At 31.6% G+C, this 20,841-nt stretch overlaps 1 protein-coding gene across 1 annotated transcript in view; it reads right to left on the bottom strand.

Moving 5' to 3' along the window:
* Positions 1-20,841, bottom strand: part of LOC119592618 (endoribonuclease Dicer-like) — a 61,157-nt gene that overhangs the window by 39,431 nt on the left and 885 nt on the right. The window contains exons 2-9 of the mRNA XM_037941507.1: positions 17,303-17,384; positions 13,621-13,796; positions 12,543-12,723; positions 11,798-11,923; positions 10,747-10,904; positions 10,352-10,596; positions 9,899-10,025; positions 8,589-9,635 (exon numbers count right to left, since the gene is read on the bottom strand). Coding sequence (XP_037797435.1) covers positions 8,589-9,635; positions 9,899-10,025; positions 10,352-10,596; positions 10,747-10,904; positions 11,798-11,923; positions 12,543-12,723; positions 13,621-13,796; positions 17,303-17,305 — 2,063 coding nt within the window. The 5' untranslated portion in view covers positions 17,306-17,384. The remainder of the gene's footprint in view (positions 1-8,588; positions 9,636-9,898; positions 10,026-10,351; positions 10,597-10,746; positions 10,905-11,797; positions 11,924-12,542; positions 12,724-13,620; positions 13,797-17,302; positions 17,385-20,841) is intronic.

A 20,841-nucleotide genomic window follows, 5' to 3' on the forward strand; every position in this document is an offset into this window, starting at 1 on the left:
TTCCAACTTATCCCTGAGAAACATAAAACATCTTGTCGTATAAAGTTAACTCTGTATCAAACAAGTTATCAGTATATTGTGAATATTAAACATATACCAATATTCTACAGGTAAATGTATGATACATTATTATTGATAATTAATTGCATTTTGTAACTAGTATTCAACTTATTCAATTTGAAGTATACTTCTTTAATCTTATAGTATACTATTGACTATTAATGGAATGTTTGTTGTATCAATATATTGAAAATTTCATATATTTACTATTAAATTATTATAATAATTTTATATATATATATGTATAATAATATATATTAATATTATATATATAATATTTATATATATTATATGATATATATATGTATATATATATATATTAGGTATATATATAATGTTATATGTGATATATATATAGTATTAACAGATATAAAATTATATATATTATGTGTAATTATATCATATATATATGTATATACTATATATCATTATCTATATATAGTAATTATATATATATACTGTGATCTATATATATACATATATATATAACATATACATATATATATAATACATATACATTATATTATATATAATATATAACATATACAGTATATATATATATATACATATATAATATACATATTACATATATATATATACATTATAATATATATATATATATATATATATTATAATATATATATATATATATATATTATATATATATTATATATATAAACACCTGGATCAATAAGTGTTATACTCACAATTCCATAAGATGCTGAGTGGGGTATCTAATGAGAAATTAAAAAGTTATTAAATTAAAAAGTAATATATTGGTGCCGGATATCAAGTTGCTTTGATTGATCCAAAGTAAATTTCCTCATTAGCATTACCTGGTAGAAGAGTCTGGAGTCTATATCCAATCACTTGCATGAGACCTATGATAGCAAGAATAAAGCATTAATACATAAGGATGTTGCAAACATAACGCTTGTCAGCCATGACGGTTGGAAGGGATGAATGTCACAATTCAGGTAATAAGATCTCTTTTGAAGGTTCTCTCGTTGCATTTAGTTTCTTCTGATAGTAGGCAGTGATTTCCTATTATGAGTAATGAAAAAAATATGATATATTCAATAAAATATAGAATCATACCATGCAACAATCTTAGCAATATGATAAATATATAAATTGATGATCAAATGAGGTCGTACCTATTAACTATGATCGATATATAGAGATTATCTTCCAGATGTGTGGTCAACATCAAGCAAAGGCTGAGCAAGGTTACATATTTGAAGGCCATATTTAGTTAGGTAGTATTTTTCGAAGGTCTCAAACCTGCATCCGGAAAATCACTTTGTGTGAATTGAGATGAGTGCAAATTTCAGCTACATAAAAATACTGAAAGCAAAATAAATTAATTTAGATTAAAATATTTCAAAACCCACATCACACCCTAAGGAAAAAAAGAGAGAGAGATAAAAAAGAAGAAAAATAACAATACACATACTAACCTATAAATATGTATGTTATGCCAAAACAACTGTGTAATTTACATCAGTCATTTCCACACACACAAGGAAAGGGGGTATCATAGCACACACCTGAGGCTGATCTTGATTTCTGTACCAAGGCATAACTACTGCATCCTCATAGAGATCATGCTGGAACTGAAACTTTTTCCTTGCATCATCCTGTGGAGGGACTGGTCTGGGTCTCCTTCAGATTGGATCTCCTTTACAAACTCCCAATCAATGCCTTCACTTCCATTAACTGCAAAGACAAGAGAAATATTCAGATTTCAACAAGTCCATAAAATAAGAGAAACATACTTTGCACATTTGATAAAAAATATAAGCTAAAAGGGAATCATTCCTTTAATTTCATTCATACTTCTATACACCTTTCCTTGAATTCCCTACAAAAGAAAGATACTTTTAAGCCAAAAAAGAAATGGAAACTAGAACTTAACACTTGTTTAGAGGTACAATGTAAAAAGCTGTTCTTGCATTTGTAGATCAAACTTGATTGGATATTTTCCAGCCGTAGCACATGTGTGAAGGTGAACTTATGAAGTACTGTAAGGTGACAACTGATTTTGAGTGACATTAACCTTTCTTTCAATTTCTTGAACATGGACAAACAACTTCCCCTGAACGAGTGAATACTGGAAATCCATGACCTGAAGTGTGAAGATAAACATTAAGTAAAACTGTGAAATGAATAAATGGACTGGTGAAATAAGAGGAGCAATAAGAGATATTTCATTGAATTCTAAATACTTCTGCAGACTTACTATTACACATATAAGCATAAATTATACCAAATATCATAAACATTTCTTTATCATAACTTTTAATTGTATTATGTTAGCAAATTCAAAATCTTGGATGAAGAGAATAGAATGCCCCTTTGAAATGTTAGCAAAAACATTAGAATTCAAAATCTTGTTCTGTTAAAACAATGATTTTAGCTATGAATATCATGGAAAAATTTTCAATATATTGCAGACACCAAACATTCCTTTCCCAGTCAATAGTATATCTTACTTTAGAAGAACTAATACTCCTTGATCTAGTACCAAAAGCAATGCCATATCAATATGAAGTGTAACTCAGCATACCTGTGAGATTGGCTTTGTTGTGATGATTCCAAATAAACGTGAGGACTGCTCTGGCGGTAAATCTTACGACCACGAGTGTTTTGTTCATCAGGGATGGGGCAAAGTTAGCACCATATCTAGTTTATAAACAAACAAATCTAGTCCTTGTTTTGGTTGTCCCAGTCAGACAAACAGCACCTACAAGTCATAAGAAAAAAGATACTTGTCAAATTTAAATAATACGAAGAGAACATTTAAACTAATATGAGGGTTACTTTAAATAAGATGACTATAGAAATTAATATTGTAATTTCGATAGCTAAAAATGCATTTACACAGATATATTTAATATACATACAGGGGACTGAGCAGTTTTGTTTCTCAACTTAGTTTACACATAGATGGCTTCGTAACTGAGGATTCAACTACTGTTAGCCCTATCTTGGTTATTATCATTATCATTATCATTACTATAATTATCATGATCTCATCACTGTCATACTATAATCAAATCACTAATTATACTGTTGTAAAGAAGTGGAGAAAAAGAAATCAAGACTGGCAAACAGGTGAGATAAGGCGAGTTTCACTTACAGAGTCATCTATATGCACACAAAATTAAATAAAGTAAAAAAAATCAAATGGACAGATTGGATCTCCTTTACAAACTCAATCAATGCCTTCACTTCCATTAACTGCAAAGACAAGAGCACTTTGGGTGCCCATATGGTTTAACCTGTCACATGGTTCTGTAATATTATGGTTTGTTATTTACAACATGTTAAGACTAGGTGGGAAATAAGTTGCAGAGAGCTTAACCCTTTCCAACGGGTAGTATTCATAGTGGCCTGGGCCTCGCTGCCGGGGCTTATATCGTCGCCCTAGCATGCGCGCCCACTCATGCCAAATACCAGCATCCCATGCCGTTTCTTCGTAATACTACGAAGATATGTTGTATTTTTAGTTTCAGTATTTTCTAAAGTCTCTACTTGTGATACTTCCAGATAAATCGAGACTGAGGGTATTTTGTTGTTATATAGACTCCATAGTTGATCATTATTCCCAGTCTATAGTCTGAATAAAATAAGCAGTGTGCGGCAACATGGAGTTAAAATCGTCGGTTTGTGCATTTTTTTTTTTCATAGTAAAAATGAGGAAAGTGTTAAAAACGACTTAATCACACTTTCAGTTGCAGAAAATATTTTGCCGTGATTGTAAAAAAAAAAAAAAAAAAAAAAAGAACTCATGGCATGTCCATACATACACCATTGCATGTACATACATGCCCCTGGCAGATAGTCCTGCCATGCCATGGCATGTGCGTCATGCCACCCGTCAGCAAAGGGTTAAGGGGTACTCAACCACTACCTAGCATAATGAAGATGAAGCCCTGTGAATCATTGTGAACATGACAGACCCAACTTCCTCCTATACTTGGTTACACTACTTATTTCAATTCATTTCAAATGGCAAAGAATTGAACATAATAATGATAATCATAATGCACATATACATCTCTATAGTTTCATAGAAACTTCAGAAAAGTATCTTACTCTTTGACTACTAATAGTGATATTATGACGAAACAGTTGGAAAGAGTGCTGTGGGTACGACCTGATAACTGGTATCCTTGAGGGGGCAGGGGGGCATTTGTCCCCCTACACAGTTGGCCCCTAAGGTCCACCAATCTTTAACTATTTAATAATTATAACTATATAGATCCAAGTTATAACTCAAATATGCTCCTGAATAACTACTTTTTCTAATGTTTGTTCACTTTGCTCGGCTACATTTAGAAATTAGGTTTGAAATATATTTTAATATAAATTTTGTGTTACTTCACCCAGCTTGGCGAAAACACTGGCAAATCCGAAACACTATTTGAACACATTAGGGAAGCTTTATCTGTTCTGAGCTTGGATGTTGTAAATTCACTACTCCTGAGTAGATATTTTTTTTAAGCAACTGTATAATACAGCAATAGCAAATAGTAAATAAAATATATTCTTTCTTACATCTTTCATGTGTGGCAAAAAGGAGATGTCAAGTCCTGAACTGAAGGTATGAGGTGTTAGGCAAAGGGACAGCACCTTGTATCAATACAAACATGCAATTGGACTGATTAATATTGTTTGTCACTACAAGAGGTTTGAAAGTTTATATCTAAAAACTGTGTTTAATACAAATAACACACCTATTCATATAAGTAATATCAATTTTCCTACATAATAAATATAACACATTTCCTTTGAGAAATATTAATAGGAATAATCATGTAACATAAGCATACAATCATGACTTTGCTGATGATTCTTTTTAAATTTACTATTCCTGATAGACTAAATAATACGATATGGCAGAGTAGCTATATGGTAAACATCAATTTTACATCCACATAAGAGTATGAATCATAACTTAAAAAACTGATTGTTGCTGAAAAGAATACTCTTAGAACAAGCGATACAATACAGTCACCACATTTTATCATAACTTTATTATAATAAACTGTTCCTTTGTTGTTCCTGGCCGAGGCATCCCTCGCAACTGGTCCTCAGCAGGTGGAGCACACATGTATCATCTAACTTCATGCTTTCCTTTCCTACTGTTGAAGCTGATCGTCTAACTCTCCATCTGATGAAGTCTTCGACAACACTCTAGAGTGCAGCCATTTAAGCTAGTGAAACTTTGCTTTGCCATGGACCCTGCAAGAATAGGATAAACTAAAATACTGTGAGACTTGAGTAGATATGACTGACTGGTAAGCCAGACTGTAGATTCTAGACTAGTTCAGTGATCTTTATCCTGTGAAATGAAAATGTTTCCTTCTTGACACTTACCTCAATAGTTCCTTTCAATGGTGATTTGATGGGCAACATGATTTTACACTTGTATTTGGATTTCAACTTCGCTTTCTATTTTCTACATCCACAAGCAGTTAGACGAGTGAAAAGTGTCACTTGGTAACTTAGCACAGTATCTACAGGAAGGGGGAATTACAAAACTGTGCAAAAATGAAGACCTATATTCAATGAACAAACTATATATACACATGATAACAAGAGGAGAAATCTGAACAACAGACCTCCAGATGTATAAAATAAATGACAGATCTAGTATAGTTAAAAGCCATAAAATTTCTGTCTGTAAATTCTATAATAAAATACAATCTAAGCTCCCAAAATACCAAACTGATCAATACAAAACCTCTTTCAAGTGGAACCATTTCAATGTTCTGATCTTTTTCATCCACTCAAACCAAATACAAGCTTACTTGTTTAAGAGCCCTATAGCTGAAGCATTGTAACAGCTGCTTCAGCTGGAGTTAAATAATGGGCATGAGCTGCATTGGCTTCTGATGACAGAAACCTCTCTGTCCTGTGCCCACTTCAACATGCCACATGACTTACAAGCACCTTTAAGTAGAAAGTCAATATATTAATTATAAAGTGTCTTAAAGTATATATACACGGGAATAGAAGCTACCATTTACAAAATTTTATTGCTGAAAAAAGTTAAGTCTTTCACATTTTTCTTAGCAAAATAAAGCTTCTAATAACTTAGGAAGTATTCAATAATCTAGGTTTTTTATGTGTCAAGAGATCATAGGGAATATTCAAGTCTAGTCACCAATAATAAGTGATACAAGATCATGAAAGGCATCCGATTATTTTTCTTTGATATTTATTAGCTATCCATAAATTTGCACTTACATTTATTAGATAAAGATATACATATACTAAAAAAAAAGTTTTCACCTGTTGAAATGCAGATAGGTAGCCATTTCATGAAGAAAGCTGATCTCTGTTCTTCGTAATCAAGTGAAACTAGAAAGTGTCATGGCCTCTTGCTCGACCACAGCTATGGACATACGAGCGAAAATCGGTGGGAGATCAAACCTGTGGGAAAGAAAGGTAGTGATAACTACAGAGAAAAGAACATTTTCATCATAAAGTCCTTTTAATTTAATGCTTATTTAATGTATGTACTGCATGCCACTGTGTCTCGCCCGTTTTACCCTTTCCTTGATTTATGAAAATATTTTATGTTATCTTATGTTGTTGTTACTATTGTTTATAACATTATAGTAATTATAATGTCTATAATAAAATAATACCATCGACAAACGTAAAAAAATAGTTTTCCAGCCAATGCAAGGAAAAGTGAAATCTGGTAAAGTCACAAGTCTACTAATTGACTCCTTTGTGTGTAAGCACTAGCAGAACCATTTATGTGTTGAGACATTTCACAAAAGAAGAAGAAGAAGAAGAGCAGCATTGGGTTATAAGTTTTTGTACTTTGACTATTTCTATCTAGGCACTGAGAATCTGTGCAAAAGTGGGAAACCTTACCTTAGTACCAGATTACACTGTGGAACATCAATTCCTTCTTCTAACACACGTGTTGAGACAAGTATATTGCACTCGTGATGTCGGAATCTGAAGATAAAAGATAGAATCTTTCAAGTTAATACACGACATTAGTATCCTGTTGGCTTTTCAACAGTCAGTGTATAACAGTATATCAAATGAGAAAATCATTATACTAAAATTAATATGGCCATAAGAATTTCTTGTAACAAAAATCTAACATCTGTATAAATTTTATGAAATCTGATATCCGTACTATCTCATAAAATCATTTAATAGCTGTATACCATATTCAAAATCTATGATAAATGGGTTCGAAGTCTCCTTAGAACCCTGAATCAAAACTCAAAAACATTTGACCTTTAAGACTGTAAAATGTCTAATCAAATGTTTCACCTCCTCTTACCTCCTGAGTACTTCCTCTTGCTTCTTGTGTTCGCCTCTGCAGCCCTGGGATCTTCCTTTACACTTTCCTTGGCTTTACTGTGTACTGGGGGAAAATCAAGCAAAATCTCCCCCAATGTCGCTCAGTTCCTATATAAAGGTTATAAAAATATAATTATGTTCTAAACCACATATGTTGCCAAGTTTCTGTAAACACAGTCATAAGTTAGCAAGGGTAATTGTGAGTAGATATATGAACTACAAATTTTCTCCAGATCCTGAAACCTTGTCTTTCTTGTAAATCAACCTAGAACTTGCAAAATCTTGACTACATCTACTAATGTAACCGCAGGGTTTATAACATTTCAAAATAAATAGTAGTATTTGCTGTTTACCTTTATTTCTGTGAACATTAAAAAAAGCACACAACAACACAAGAATGCAATCTACCTTTAATAGCCTGTTATAATCTTGGCCATGCTTCGATGATGTACAAAAATGAGGCCACAAACAGAATCAGGATCTTCTGGATTGTGGACCTTACTTTTTCTTTAACATCATCTCGTCTTTTGCGTCCTTTACCACTATTTGGTAATAGCATGGCCAAAGTATCAGCCATGGCAGCTGCCTCTGATGACACTGTTTGTGTTGCGGGTTGAGTACCATTACTATTATTGGAAAAGGCAGCAGAATCAGAACAAATGGTTGTGTTCTGTGTTGTCCCTGAAGTAGAAACTAAAGCAGGATCTTCAGTGTTTTCCACACCACTGGTACAAGTAGGTAACTCCTGTTCATTTGGTGCAGAATCAGATGGAGTTGCAGTTTCATCAACAGCAGAAGTAGCATCTGCCTTGCAAGGCAGATAAGAGGTAGCAGAGGGAACAAATGTGTCTGATATGGAGCCTTCTTTACTGGAAGTTTCCACACTAGCCTGGCTTTGTACTGATTCACAGCTTTTATATCTATCACTAATGTCTTCACTTTCTGAATCATATTCACTTGGATCAACATGGCCATTCATTTTACTTGTAATGTCTTTTTCAGAATCCATTATATCATCTTTACTGCCATGCTCAAATCCATTGCATAGAGTCATATTTTTCACATTTTGTATCATGGCAGTGTCTAGCAAATCATTTTTGGCACTCAGAACTCCATTATGTAGATCACAGCTCTTAATGCTTTCTGTATCACAGCCATCTGTGCAAGATGATTCCTTAATATTAAGCCTACATAAACTGTCCTCTAATGCTGACCCATCCTCATCATTAGTCTTAGCAACTACATCTTCACAGGCATTTGAACAATATTGTGTAGTTTCTGGGCAAGTTTGTACTGTAATGTGCATATCATCAGCAGATCTTTCTTTCATACTGTGCTTAGTGAAGTCTACTCCATCTTCCAAGCTATCTTGTAAACAACTATGTTTGTCAATTACTTCAGCACAGAAGTTTTCAGTATTTACTTCAGTCATTCTTGACACATTCACTTCATGGTTATTACAATTTGCTTTAATCATACAGTCTTCTATATCATTTGTATACGAATCAGACACAGCCTTACTTGTACATTTTGGAGAAACATCAGAGACAGCAGTAAAATATCCTCCATCAGTGGATATGTCAACAACTTCACTAGAATCTTCAACGGACGATCCACAAAACATGTTAGATGGAGCTCCATGAGACAATTCTGATTTATCTTCTGTGGAATTTTCATCAGCTAAGAAGGGATCTTCTGATGCTGGCTCTGTACCATGGATCTGAGAATGGCCTTCACTCAGCTCTTCCATAGCTTTGAGGTCTGGCATGGCATTTCCACTGTTTACTTCACACTCATTATTTGGATCATTAGCACCATCTCCTGAGCTTACAAGTGGAATTTCTGAAATTCCATAAATGCTTCCTTGAACACATAATGTTGTATCACTTGGCTCTTCTGAACCTTCACAGCTCATTTCAGTTTCCGATTTGGAGGCAGATCCTTGTAGATTTTCTGTGTTTCCTCCATCAGTTGCAAGTTTTGTAGGATCTTCATGTACATTCTTATCTTCTGCTGAAGTTTTGTTTTCCTGTGTGTCCTCACTACCTTCAAGAGCAGCAGCTGATTTCCCATTCTCAAACGCTTCTAATCTATCTCTTCTCTTCCGTGGATCTACGAAGTTAAGAGGTCGGACCTGCCGGAGGATCTCTACCAAGCGCAATACCTTTGGAGTTGAGAATTTCAAGATCTGATCTAATTCAGAATATTTATCAAATGTTTGCTCAACAACAGCTCTGAAAGAGAAGTGGGGAATAAAATATCTGGATTAAAAATAGTGGTTAAAGCACTGACAATTAACTCTAACAAAAACAAAAAACCAATTAAGGAAAGTAAATGATTTTTATATTTCAAATCAAGATATAAACAAAACTACAAACTATATAGAACCTTTTTCATAAAATTTTTGTACATTTAACATATGTGTCATTATATGACAAGTTGGCAAATTAACAAGAATTACATAATAAGAACTGAAATTTCAAAATCTTTACTATACCTTATACGTGCCATGACAGTGAAGATCATACACAACAGAAGATAATGCCTGTCATAAGCTGTTTTTTTCTTAAGCTTCTCAACTTCCACTAGTGCGTACAATGCTGCACGGTCAGCACACCACAATCCTAAAAAACATTGAATAAAAAGGAAATGAAAGAAAAGAAAATATATAAGGACTACATAATGAGGAGACAATATAACTAACGTTTAAAATCTAACAGTACTAGAAAATATCAGTTTATCTCCTTTCATTCATGCAAGCTATTATACAGAAATACTCCATAGTTATTTATGGAATGTAAGCAAATCATAACATATTTTTTATAAAATAAAAAAGATATATATATATATATTTTTTTTAATCTACTAACCAAAAAACATAGTTTTATAACCATCGGTCATGACACCAATTACTATCCCCACCCCACATGCACAACAACTTCTCATTTACCTAAATTATTGAGCACATCAAGGAAATCCATCAATATCTGCCTTGGCTCTTTGTTGGGGTCAGGCAGATCATCACAAAATTCTTGGTATTCTGGACCATAGACTTCCACCAAATCATAGCGATGATTATCAAGAAAACTAAGAGCTTCTCCCACAAGCCTACGCACTTCTAGTTCTACTTCTGAACGTTCATCAGGGTCTGGGTCACGGCACATCACAATCTTCTCAACTGGTTTATTCACATACCTGATAGTGAGAAAATGTATACCATTTATCACTAGATATTCCATAACAGTGAAGAGGAATAGTGTTGATATTTTGTTTCTCATTTAAAATGTGTAATGAAAATTTTTTAAGACAGTATAAACAAGGCTTTTCCAATCTTTAATTACTCACCTAAGGACAGTGACAATTTCTGATGAAGTGTCTACCACGCAAGATGTAGCATCCTGAAGGTGTGTAAGGAAGGATTCTAATTGTGGTGGCGAACAGGCATGACTTAGGACTGGTGATGTCATGCCAAGGATCCTACATCCACGACATAAATTTAAAACCTGAAAAGTTCAAGGACTATATCATAAATATCTACTGTATAGGTAAAAATTAAATATTGCAGCAGCAGCACAAGATGAATTTGACACTGAACATATACAAGGATCTTGTTTCATATGCAGGATATTAAATATCTAAATCAGCCCTTTCAGGTCTTTATCTTTAATCATGAAAGAATTTGATAGGCATGCAACTTAACCCCTACAATCCAGATGACATGAATATTAGTGCTTTCAAGCATTAAATTTGGCTTAAGGGGTGGGTGATGTGAACATGCTGTCATGGGAAAATTTGGTTGAGGGCTGGGGTGACAGGAACTTGCCATTATGAGAATTTGGCTGAAGGCCAGGGTGACAGAAATGACCTGCCATGAGTGTACAAAGCTCTTCAAGAGGGATTAGACCTTGTGGGCATTTAGGAATGGACTTTTGCTATTGCACTGATAAATGAGTGTGGAATGTACCATCTGCGAGCCAAGATCACAATCCTATTCCTGCCCACCATGACCAGCAGTGCAGGTTGTATCACACAAAATTCAACATAAAAAAGTCCTTCATTGCTTTATTATTGCACTGAATTATGAACTAACTAGAGAGATTATATGGAATCTATGCAAGAAAAACAGTCTATTATCATCTGGATAAAATAAATCAAATAACATATAGACATTGGAAAATGGCATAAAAGAAGCAGAAGAAGAAGAAACATAGGAGGAGAAGAAGCTAAATATGCTTATGCAGAAAAAGAGAAAATAACACAGCATTGTAAGGGGAAGGCATGGAGTCTGTCACTTGTGGGTAGTGAAGAATCCAGACACACGGGGTTAAAGGTAATCTTAATTTTACATCTTTGTCCAGACATTTTAAGCATTTATATCATGAAACCAAATACATACCTTAATTAAAGGAGGGAAAGTTGCTACACGATGTGCATCGGTAATTACAAGTAGGTTCAACATGTCTAGCTGTAATAATCCTGTTTCAAGCCCTTTTTCAAGTACATCCACAGTCATAATTATCACCTGCAAATACAAGTTGCATAAAAATTCACAAAATAGTTTATCTTAAGTCCAATAATATAATCTTGGAGCTAACTAAAATAAATTTCATATGAAAAGAAAAGAAAAACTGCATTAAACCATCTGCTTTCAAGTATTATGCAATCATAAATTACTACTACCATGTACATTTCTAAAGTTAACACCCTCTGTTACACCATGTATGGCTATTCATCAAATCATTATTTGTTGTACCTTTTTTGGTTCTTATTAACAAAAATAATGATCCCTTGTATAAAAAAAAAAAAAAAAAACTTTACCTAAAGCTCTCAAAAATAGATATTAGCTAACTATTGAAACTCTGGCCTTTTAACCCTGTGGAACAAAGTTAATGACAAATATTCAACCAAAATGGACTCCTGCAGTTGATCACTTTACTAATATATTTTCTGACCATTCATAATTTCTTTCCCTGAACCTTTTACTTTATAACTGAATACTTCCATAACATCCCCATCACTGAGAAAGAATAATTAAAGGAAACAATTTAGTATTTCCTTTTTCTAAGTTTATGCTTTGTGATTCCTATTCCCAGTCAACCATTTCAGTAAAAAATTACCAAATAAAGGAAACAAATACAAACCTGGGCCTCTGTAAAAGTCTGACTCCATCGTGAAGGTAGCCAGCCTTCCACCTGCTCAAGGCGAGTGTAAGTGGTCACAGCTAAGTTGGTATTTTGTTGAATAGCCTCGCCTGCACGCACCAGCCCTGGCCCCGACCAACCAGTGAGTAATGTTCGCTGTCCCTTGCCTCCCTGCTCCTTGCTGTTATACAATAATGAGAAGTGTCTAAGTTAAATTTTTTACAATAATATTATCTACACTATAATTTGTTTAACCTCTACATCAGATCATGAAAAATATTAGCTTGAGGGGCTTGTGATACGATGGGAAATTTGCCTGTGGGCCGGGGTGATGCAAGTTTTGTCGTGACCATTTCGGCTGAAGGCCAGTTTGACGGGAAGGACTTGCCACAAGTGCACAAAGCCCCTGGAGGATGATTAGACTCAGTGGGCAATTATGAAGGGGTTTTTGCATTATTCCATTGATAAATGAGTGTAAACCATGATTGGAAGAGCACAGGCTCCAGGAAGGATGCAATTTCCATGCTCAGGATCTATTCCTGCCCACAGTGACCAGCAGTGCAGGTTGTATTACAGATAATTGAAGATTAAAAAAAGGTAATAATAATAATAATGACATAAATAACAAAATGCTATTTATTGTTATATTATTGCAATGAGTTATGGACTACTTAGATGATATGGAGTCTGTACAAGGAAAGCAGTCTATTACCATCTGGATAAAGTTAATCAAATGACAAATAAAGAAATTGGAAAATGGCAAAAAAGCTAAAAATGCACAGGAGTGTTCATGTGTGCCTGGCTTACAAGCTGCACACCTATCTAAATGGCTACTCAAGAAAACCTAATGCCCATGTATATAGCCACATGATGACAGTGAAGCATCTGGATCCAATGAGTTTTTGGTACTTTATTTTGTTAAAAATATTCAATATATACATGGTATCTCTGAAGTAGTTCTATTTTTCTTTAACAATAAAGATAGTGATAATGAGGATACTTATGATTTTGATAATATACACAAACACACCCACACCTATACCCACACCCACTACACTAAACATGTCTTACGCCATACCTCCGGGTGAGATGGGCCATTTCTCGTGTGACCATTGTGATGAGGAATGTCCTTGTGGAGCGGGAGGCCAGCACTGAAAGGGTGTTCCCTTTGAGGCAGGCATCTACCAACTCCACCTGATATTCTCGTGGAGTAAATATGGTGGAGTGAACATTTTCTGGTTGTACCCGGTTCATCTGGAAAGAGAGGATCTATGTTTTGGAAACAAGAAAAGTTTAACAGCTTAATAAATGACCCTGATGCTAATATATATCTCCTGCTCTGATCTGCTCACTTCCTGCTACATTCTATTAACATAGATCAATTTACTTTCATCAAATTATGTACATTTTTATGCATTTGCAGATTATGAAACAAACAAATAAATAAAAGCACTTATGATAATCAACTTGGTTCAGTTCTTGTATTTTGCCCAGATATCCATTGATAAGAGGAAGAGAGAGAAGGCAGAAGGAGACATGAAGGACATTGAGGAAGAGTGAGGTGAACAGTATAAGATAAAAAGTATAATAATAAAAGAAAAAAAGATAGTAAGCAATGGTTAGACACTAGATTTCTACAGGAGCTCTTCCTGGATAAATAATCATACTAAAATGGATGCAAAAAAGTAAAAATCAAATGTTATTGCTTAAACTGAATAAGGAGATTGAGTATTCAATATGACAGTGAAGTTTAGATTGTCTTATGTTAATATAAACATATTTAGTGAAAAATATATATAATCTGATTTGATAATATACAAAACAATATAACAATATGCTAATTGTAAATTAAAAAGGTAAAGATAATAATGATAAAAATTAAGGAAAATGATAGTAGGACAAAGAAGAGAAGAAAGAGATAAAAAAAAATTTTGTTAAATTTTAAAGATATACTGAGTGATAAGATGCATTTTATGTTTATATAACTTGTATAAATAATAAGAAATAATAGCAAATTATATTTTGGAATATGAAAATGAGAGACATTAATGCCTGTGCTCAAGCTGTATTTTACAGAAAAGTCTACAGTGATGTTTATGTACGCCATTCCTTCGAATGGATTATAACAATAGAAAAATATTTCAATAACTAAGGAAAAGAGACTTTGATAATAAGTCAGAGCAATCAATTAATGTTACTTTCATAAAAAAAAATTACATTCTGGGATATAAATAAAATAAAATATTTTCCATGGAAAGAAAACCGTTATCTTTCTGAAGTTATTAACAAATCATAGTCTACAATACCTGAATGCAATTATATTCTAAACATGGTTAAATGAAAACTTATATAAAAAGACAGAAAAAAGAACAAATATAAAGAAAAGGACTACGATACTTATTGCTCATGGTGATAAAGCTGACATAGTTAAAAACATGTAAAAATAAACTACAGGGGCATGGATTGTACGTAATGCCACCTACTTGGTTAATAGCAATAGAGAAATTACCATAATGAAAAGAAAATCAGAATAATAGAATAACTTTATTAAATTGAGTCACAAATTGATAACACTTTTAAAACAAACTTGAGAACATAAATGTCTTGGATTTACAACTTCAATACAATAAAAATGTTAAAGAAATTAAAGTTATGAAACTGCTATTTCTGGTTATCTAAAATATTAACTAAAATATGGACAGAAATTGTATATTGTCAAACAGTAATTTTAAAAGGAATGAATTATTAAAAATACCATATACATTAAGTTTCAGAAATAAAAAAAAATTTACTTACTTTTGACATTCATAAAATGTGGTAAATCGTCTTATAAGTACAAATAAACAAAATGTTAAACAAAGAGATGAGACAAATAGATTTAAGTAAAATGACCAAGAGAGAAGGTATCAATATATCAAAAAAATACATAAACTGAATACAGGAATAACTCAAATAGGAAGACTAGTTACTGGCTTACTTGCAATTAATTCTCGCAATTCAACTCTTATTAACAAAAAGATAATCGATATTAACATAATTCATTGCTTTAATAACAGAGAGTAAAAATTATAAACTTAAATAACATGTCTCGGAATGTATTAATCACTATTGAATACTGATATTTAAATATGAACATTGCTACAAGCTTACCATTAACAGTCAAATAAATAAATCTTTCCATGAATTTCCAAAATGAGTAAATGATTCTGTATCAAAATGACAATGAAGAAGAAACAAATGTAAGAAGAAAAAAAGATGAATGAAAAGAAACGAATAACAGAGGAAGGATCGAAATTGATACTACAAGTGAGCCAGAAAAATGAAAAACTATCTGTCTATAATCAAATAAACAAACTCTGCAGGAAGGAAATCTATGTATAATCACTTTGGCAGATGCAAACAGTAACTAAATTATATTATCACAAAATCAATTACACACAGATGTTATATGATGAAAATTAAAAAAATCCAAAGATAGTATATATTAGGATAATTGACTCTTAGCTCAATATAGTACAAAGCATAAAAGTAAGGCGACAAGAGTAATAATGTTGAATGAAGTAAGAAGAGAATAGAAAGAGTAAAAAGATGAATAACTAAAAATGCATAACGATAAGTTAATATATTGTATACAAAATCAAAGTTTCAATGTATTAAGACTAATATAATAATAATAACTAAAAATTAGAAAAGATAGAGAATAATTCAAAATGTAGATAAATTGCCAAGAGTACAGACTAATAATCTATAAATACATGATACTACTATAATACTATACTATAAAATTAATATAATATATATAAAAGTTCATATGAAATATCATACTAAACATACTCTAACAGAAAAAAAAAAAAAAATAATAATAAAATAACATGATAATAATAAACAAATATATAATAATTAAATACATATAGAATATAATATATACATAATTATATACAAATTTAATAAAATATAAAACTAAATATATATTAATATAATGACAAAATAATAAAGTACAAATAAATATAAAAGTAATCATGATATAATACATAATAACAATAATAAATAATCAATATATAAATAATGATATAATATACATAATATAAATATATATAAAAATAATATACATACAATATATATTAATACATATATATCATACATATATATTAATACATATATATAATAAATTATATAATATCATATATATAACATATATATATCATATATATATATATATACATACTATAATAATATATATAATATATATATATTAATATTATATATATATATAATATATATATATATATATATATACATATATATTACATATATTATAATATATATATATACTATATATATATATATACATATATATATATATACATATATATATATATATATATATATATATATATACATATATATATACATATATATATACATATAATTATAATACATTATATAATAATTATATATATATATATACATATAATATATATATACTATATATTATATATAAACATACATATATATACATATATACATATATATATATATATATATATATATATATATATATATATATATATATATATATAAATGTATATAAATAAATTCTTGAATATATTTTCTATCCTCTTTCAGGTAGATTTTCACTTACTGAAAATCTATCACACATGTTAATATATTAAGAAAAACATATCTCAAGATACTTCACCTTAATCCTCACATCTAATAAGAGGGAAAATAAAGAAGGAACTAAAAATATTAGAACTTACCATAATGAACCTGATGCTCAGAAATATTTTATGATTATTGGAAAGAATACATCATCTTTCCTACAGTTTCATGGCTGCTACTCTGAAAGGATAAAAAATATAAACATTTATTAAAAAATAAAGAGTTAAGGGTATAATCAGCAGTTTTATAGTACATACATTTACAAATGTATACAGTCTGTCTTCTTACTTGATACAGTGAGATCTATAATCTCTAAGAAACTTCATTTCAATGTAACCACAGTCATAGCACATTTCAGAATATGGCACTGGTACTCTGATCCATGCATTGCATCTTGCCACTCTTTATAAAGTACACTCATGTTATATACCATGGGGAGTCGTCTACAAGAGAACAGAACGTGTAATGCTCTGAATCACTATTTTGGATAAAGGCCAATAATTAGCACACCAATCATTCACCTGTTATGCTTGGAAGATATCACACCCTAAACACTGCACTCCCTTGTTCTTGTCAACTGTATGTAACCGTCACTCTAGTTTACATGATACAGTCATATAGCACTCTGCCAGTGTGGTGGACTTAAAGTATAACACGCAAAAGGGTAGTCTGAAGCTGTGGTAGTCAAAGCTTTGTATATTGTACAACCTCTTATTCCGTAATAATAAAATTTGCGAAAATCAGAAAATACTTTTATTATTCTTCAGTAAAATCACATCCTATCTTGGACACCAGGTGTAATACACATAATCTATTTAACCAAACTCTAATGTACATAGTCAGATTACTGCAGATTTGATGAAGCATGTAAAATGAATATCATGCATCTCTGAATATGCAAAAACAATTAATATTATGTTTTGCTTACAAGTGAAGCAAAAAGAAATATCACTTTGTTGGTGTGGAGTGGTGAATGTGGTGTACCAGCCACATCTGAAATACGCTCAGGAGATAAGGCCAGTCAACCGCACATACTCTCCAGAGTAGGAGCCAAGTAAATGGATTTGAACTGAAGACTGCCTACATAAATACCTGAAAATCTACTATTCTAAAAACCATGTCTCATAAACATGTACCCATATCAATCTAACTAACGTCCAGCTTCATACTGTTTGGATATAGAAATGAGAAAATATTTCTACAACAAGCTTGTGTTTATATGTTGAAACTAAAGTAAGTATCAGTAAAATCAATAATAATAATAATAATAATAATAATAATAATAATAATAATAATATCATTACTACTAATAACTACAATAACAATGGTTATAATAATAATAATAATAATAATAATAATAATAATAATAATAATAATAGCATCAATTATAATAATAATGATGATTATAATAATAATAACAATTATAATATTAACTATAATGATAAAAAAAAAAATAAATAAAACTATAGTTTTTAAAGATTTAAGCCCCTCTGGGGGTGCAATGTCCCCCTTCCAGAAGCTGAATATTTTTGGCTTTTGGATAGGCACTTAATTGACAAAATTTTTTTTTTTTTTTTTTTTTTTTTTTTTTTTTTTTTTAATAAAAATATTTTAAGACAATGTTTGGTCATTTTGTTAATTCTAGAGGAAATGAAAATTTTGTTTTTTCCTACATTTTTAACCCTATCCCCAACAATCTTGGACATATTGGGAATCGGGTTTTAGGGGATCACAGAGAGTCGCTTTGATTTTAAAATTGTAAAGAAAACACATTTTTGGTAAAGCCGAGCCAATTTTCCCCACAAAAATAACCTTTAAAAGGTTATTTGAAGGTAATTTATAAAGTAAATGAAATTGCAAAAATAAAAAACCTGAGCTAAGAAACACATTCCAATTAATAAAGTGGAAAAAAGGAAAGAAAAAAGCAAGTATTCTGCCTCAGAAGATTCACCGCATAGATGAACGAGCAAATGAACTCCAGCCTATTCGAATAAACTACATCAAAGATCACCATAGCTGTGTTTCTCTAGCCTTTCACTGTACTCATAGAAAGAAGATGATTTTTTTTTTTTTTTTTCTAATCCTGGGCCTATGCCCAAGATCCCCTGTGTACCAATCACCATGTTTCCCTAGCCAGTGCAGTCATTTATTATATCAAAACCAAAAATAAAAATAATTTAACCAGAGGATGGAAGAGCTCTACTACTGCATGTACCCAATGGCGTTGGTGAATCAAGTATCACTGCACCATACACTGACATAGCACCAAATTTTATAGAGCATAAAATGTGAATAGATTGGAGAAATTAGTTATATTAATTAAATATAATGGTACTTTATATTGTTTGGAGAGAAAGTTTATAAATCAATGTAAAATTAAACATATGTAAAAAAAAAAAAAAAAAAAAAAAACTTTCCTGAGTGCCATCTTCCAAACTGCAAGGTTTACACTGATTTAGCCAATAAGCGAAGAAGGAACAAATTCCAGCACCTTTTTTATATTGTGACAATCATGTCTTTCAATGCTTAATTTTGTATATTGATACTTTGGTCACAATAATATGGAAAATAATAATTATTATAGAGCAGGTAAACCTAAATTCAATGTCATGACCATTCCTTTTGCATAAGAGGTTTCAGTGTGTAGCCAGACCTTTGTGACAAATGTAACCTAATTATATAAATCATGTAATTCCAATCACAAAATATTCCTGTTCTTAATAGAAAAAATCTTTTTCACTATGTAAATTATCTAGAACTATAATACACCATACACATTCATCACAAAAATATGAACTTGTTTTCATTCTCATTAACCCATTCCTGACGGGTGGCATGTACGCACATGCCATGCCATGGCGGGACTATCTGCCGGGGGCATGTATGTACATGCCATGGTGTGTGTATGGAGATGCCATGAGTTATTTTTTGTTACAATCATGGCAAAATATTATTTTTCTGCCACTGAAAGTGTGATTAAGTCGGTTTTAACACTTTCTCATTTTTACTATGGGGGCAAAAAAAAAAAAAAAAAAAAAAAAAAATTGACCATTTCAACTCCATGATGATGCACACTGCTTATTTTATTCAGACTATAGACTGAATAATGACCAACTATGGAGTCTATATAACAACAAAAATACCCTTCAGTCTTGATTTATCAGGAAGTTTGGCAAGTAGAGACTTTAAAAAATAATGAAAACTGAAAATATAACATATCTTCGTAGTATTACGAAGAAACGGCATGGGATGCTGGTATTTGGCATGAGTGGTCCCGCATGCTAGGGCGACGATATAAGCCCCGGCAGCGGGGCCTGGGCACTATGAATACTACCCGTTGGGAAAGGGTTAAGTTTAAAGATTAGCCTCTTTTTCAGAGGAACTGTGACAAAAAAATAGTCAATACATATTCATATCAATATCTTATAAAACATACAAACCAAACCTTTAAATTATAATCATAATATAAGCTCATCCTGTTTAACTAACAAAAGCACAACAAATGCTACATGGAGTTCCTAAAGCCAGTGATCAGGCAATCAATAAGGAAAATTAAAAGTGCAGACACAAGTCATTACTTCCACCCATTGCCATTGCAAACTGAACAATATTACAATGTTATGTAATAAAAATGACA

The sequence above is a fragment of the Penaeus monodon genome, chromosome 3 (genome assembly GCF_015228065.2).
Source record: "Penaeus monodon isolate SGIC_2016 chromosome 3, NSTDA_Pmon_1, whole genome shotgun sequence".
Lineage (NCBI taxonomy): Eukaryota > Metazoa > Arthropoda > Malacostraca > Decapoda > Penaeidae > Penaeus > Penaeus monodon.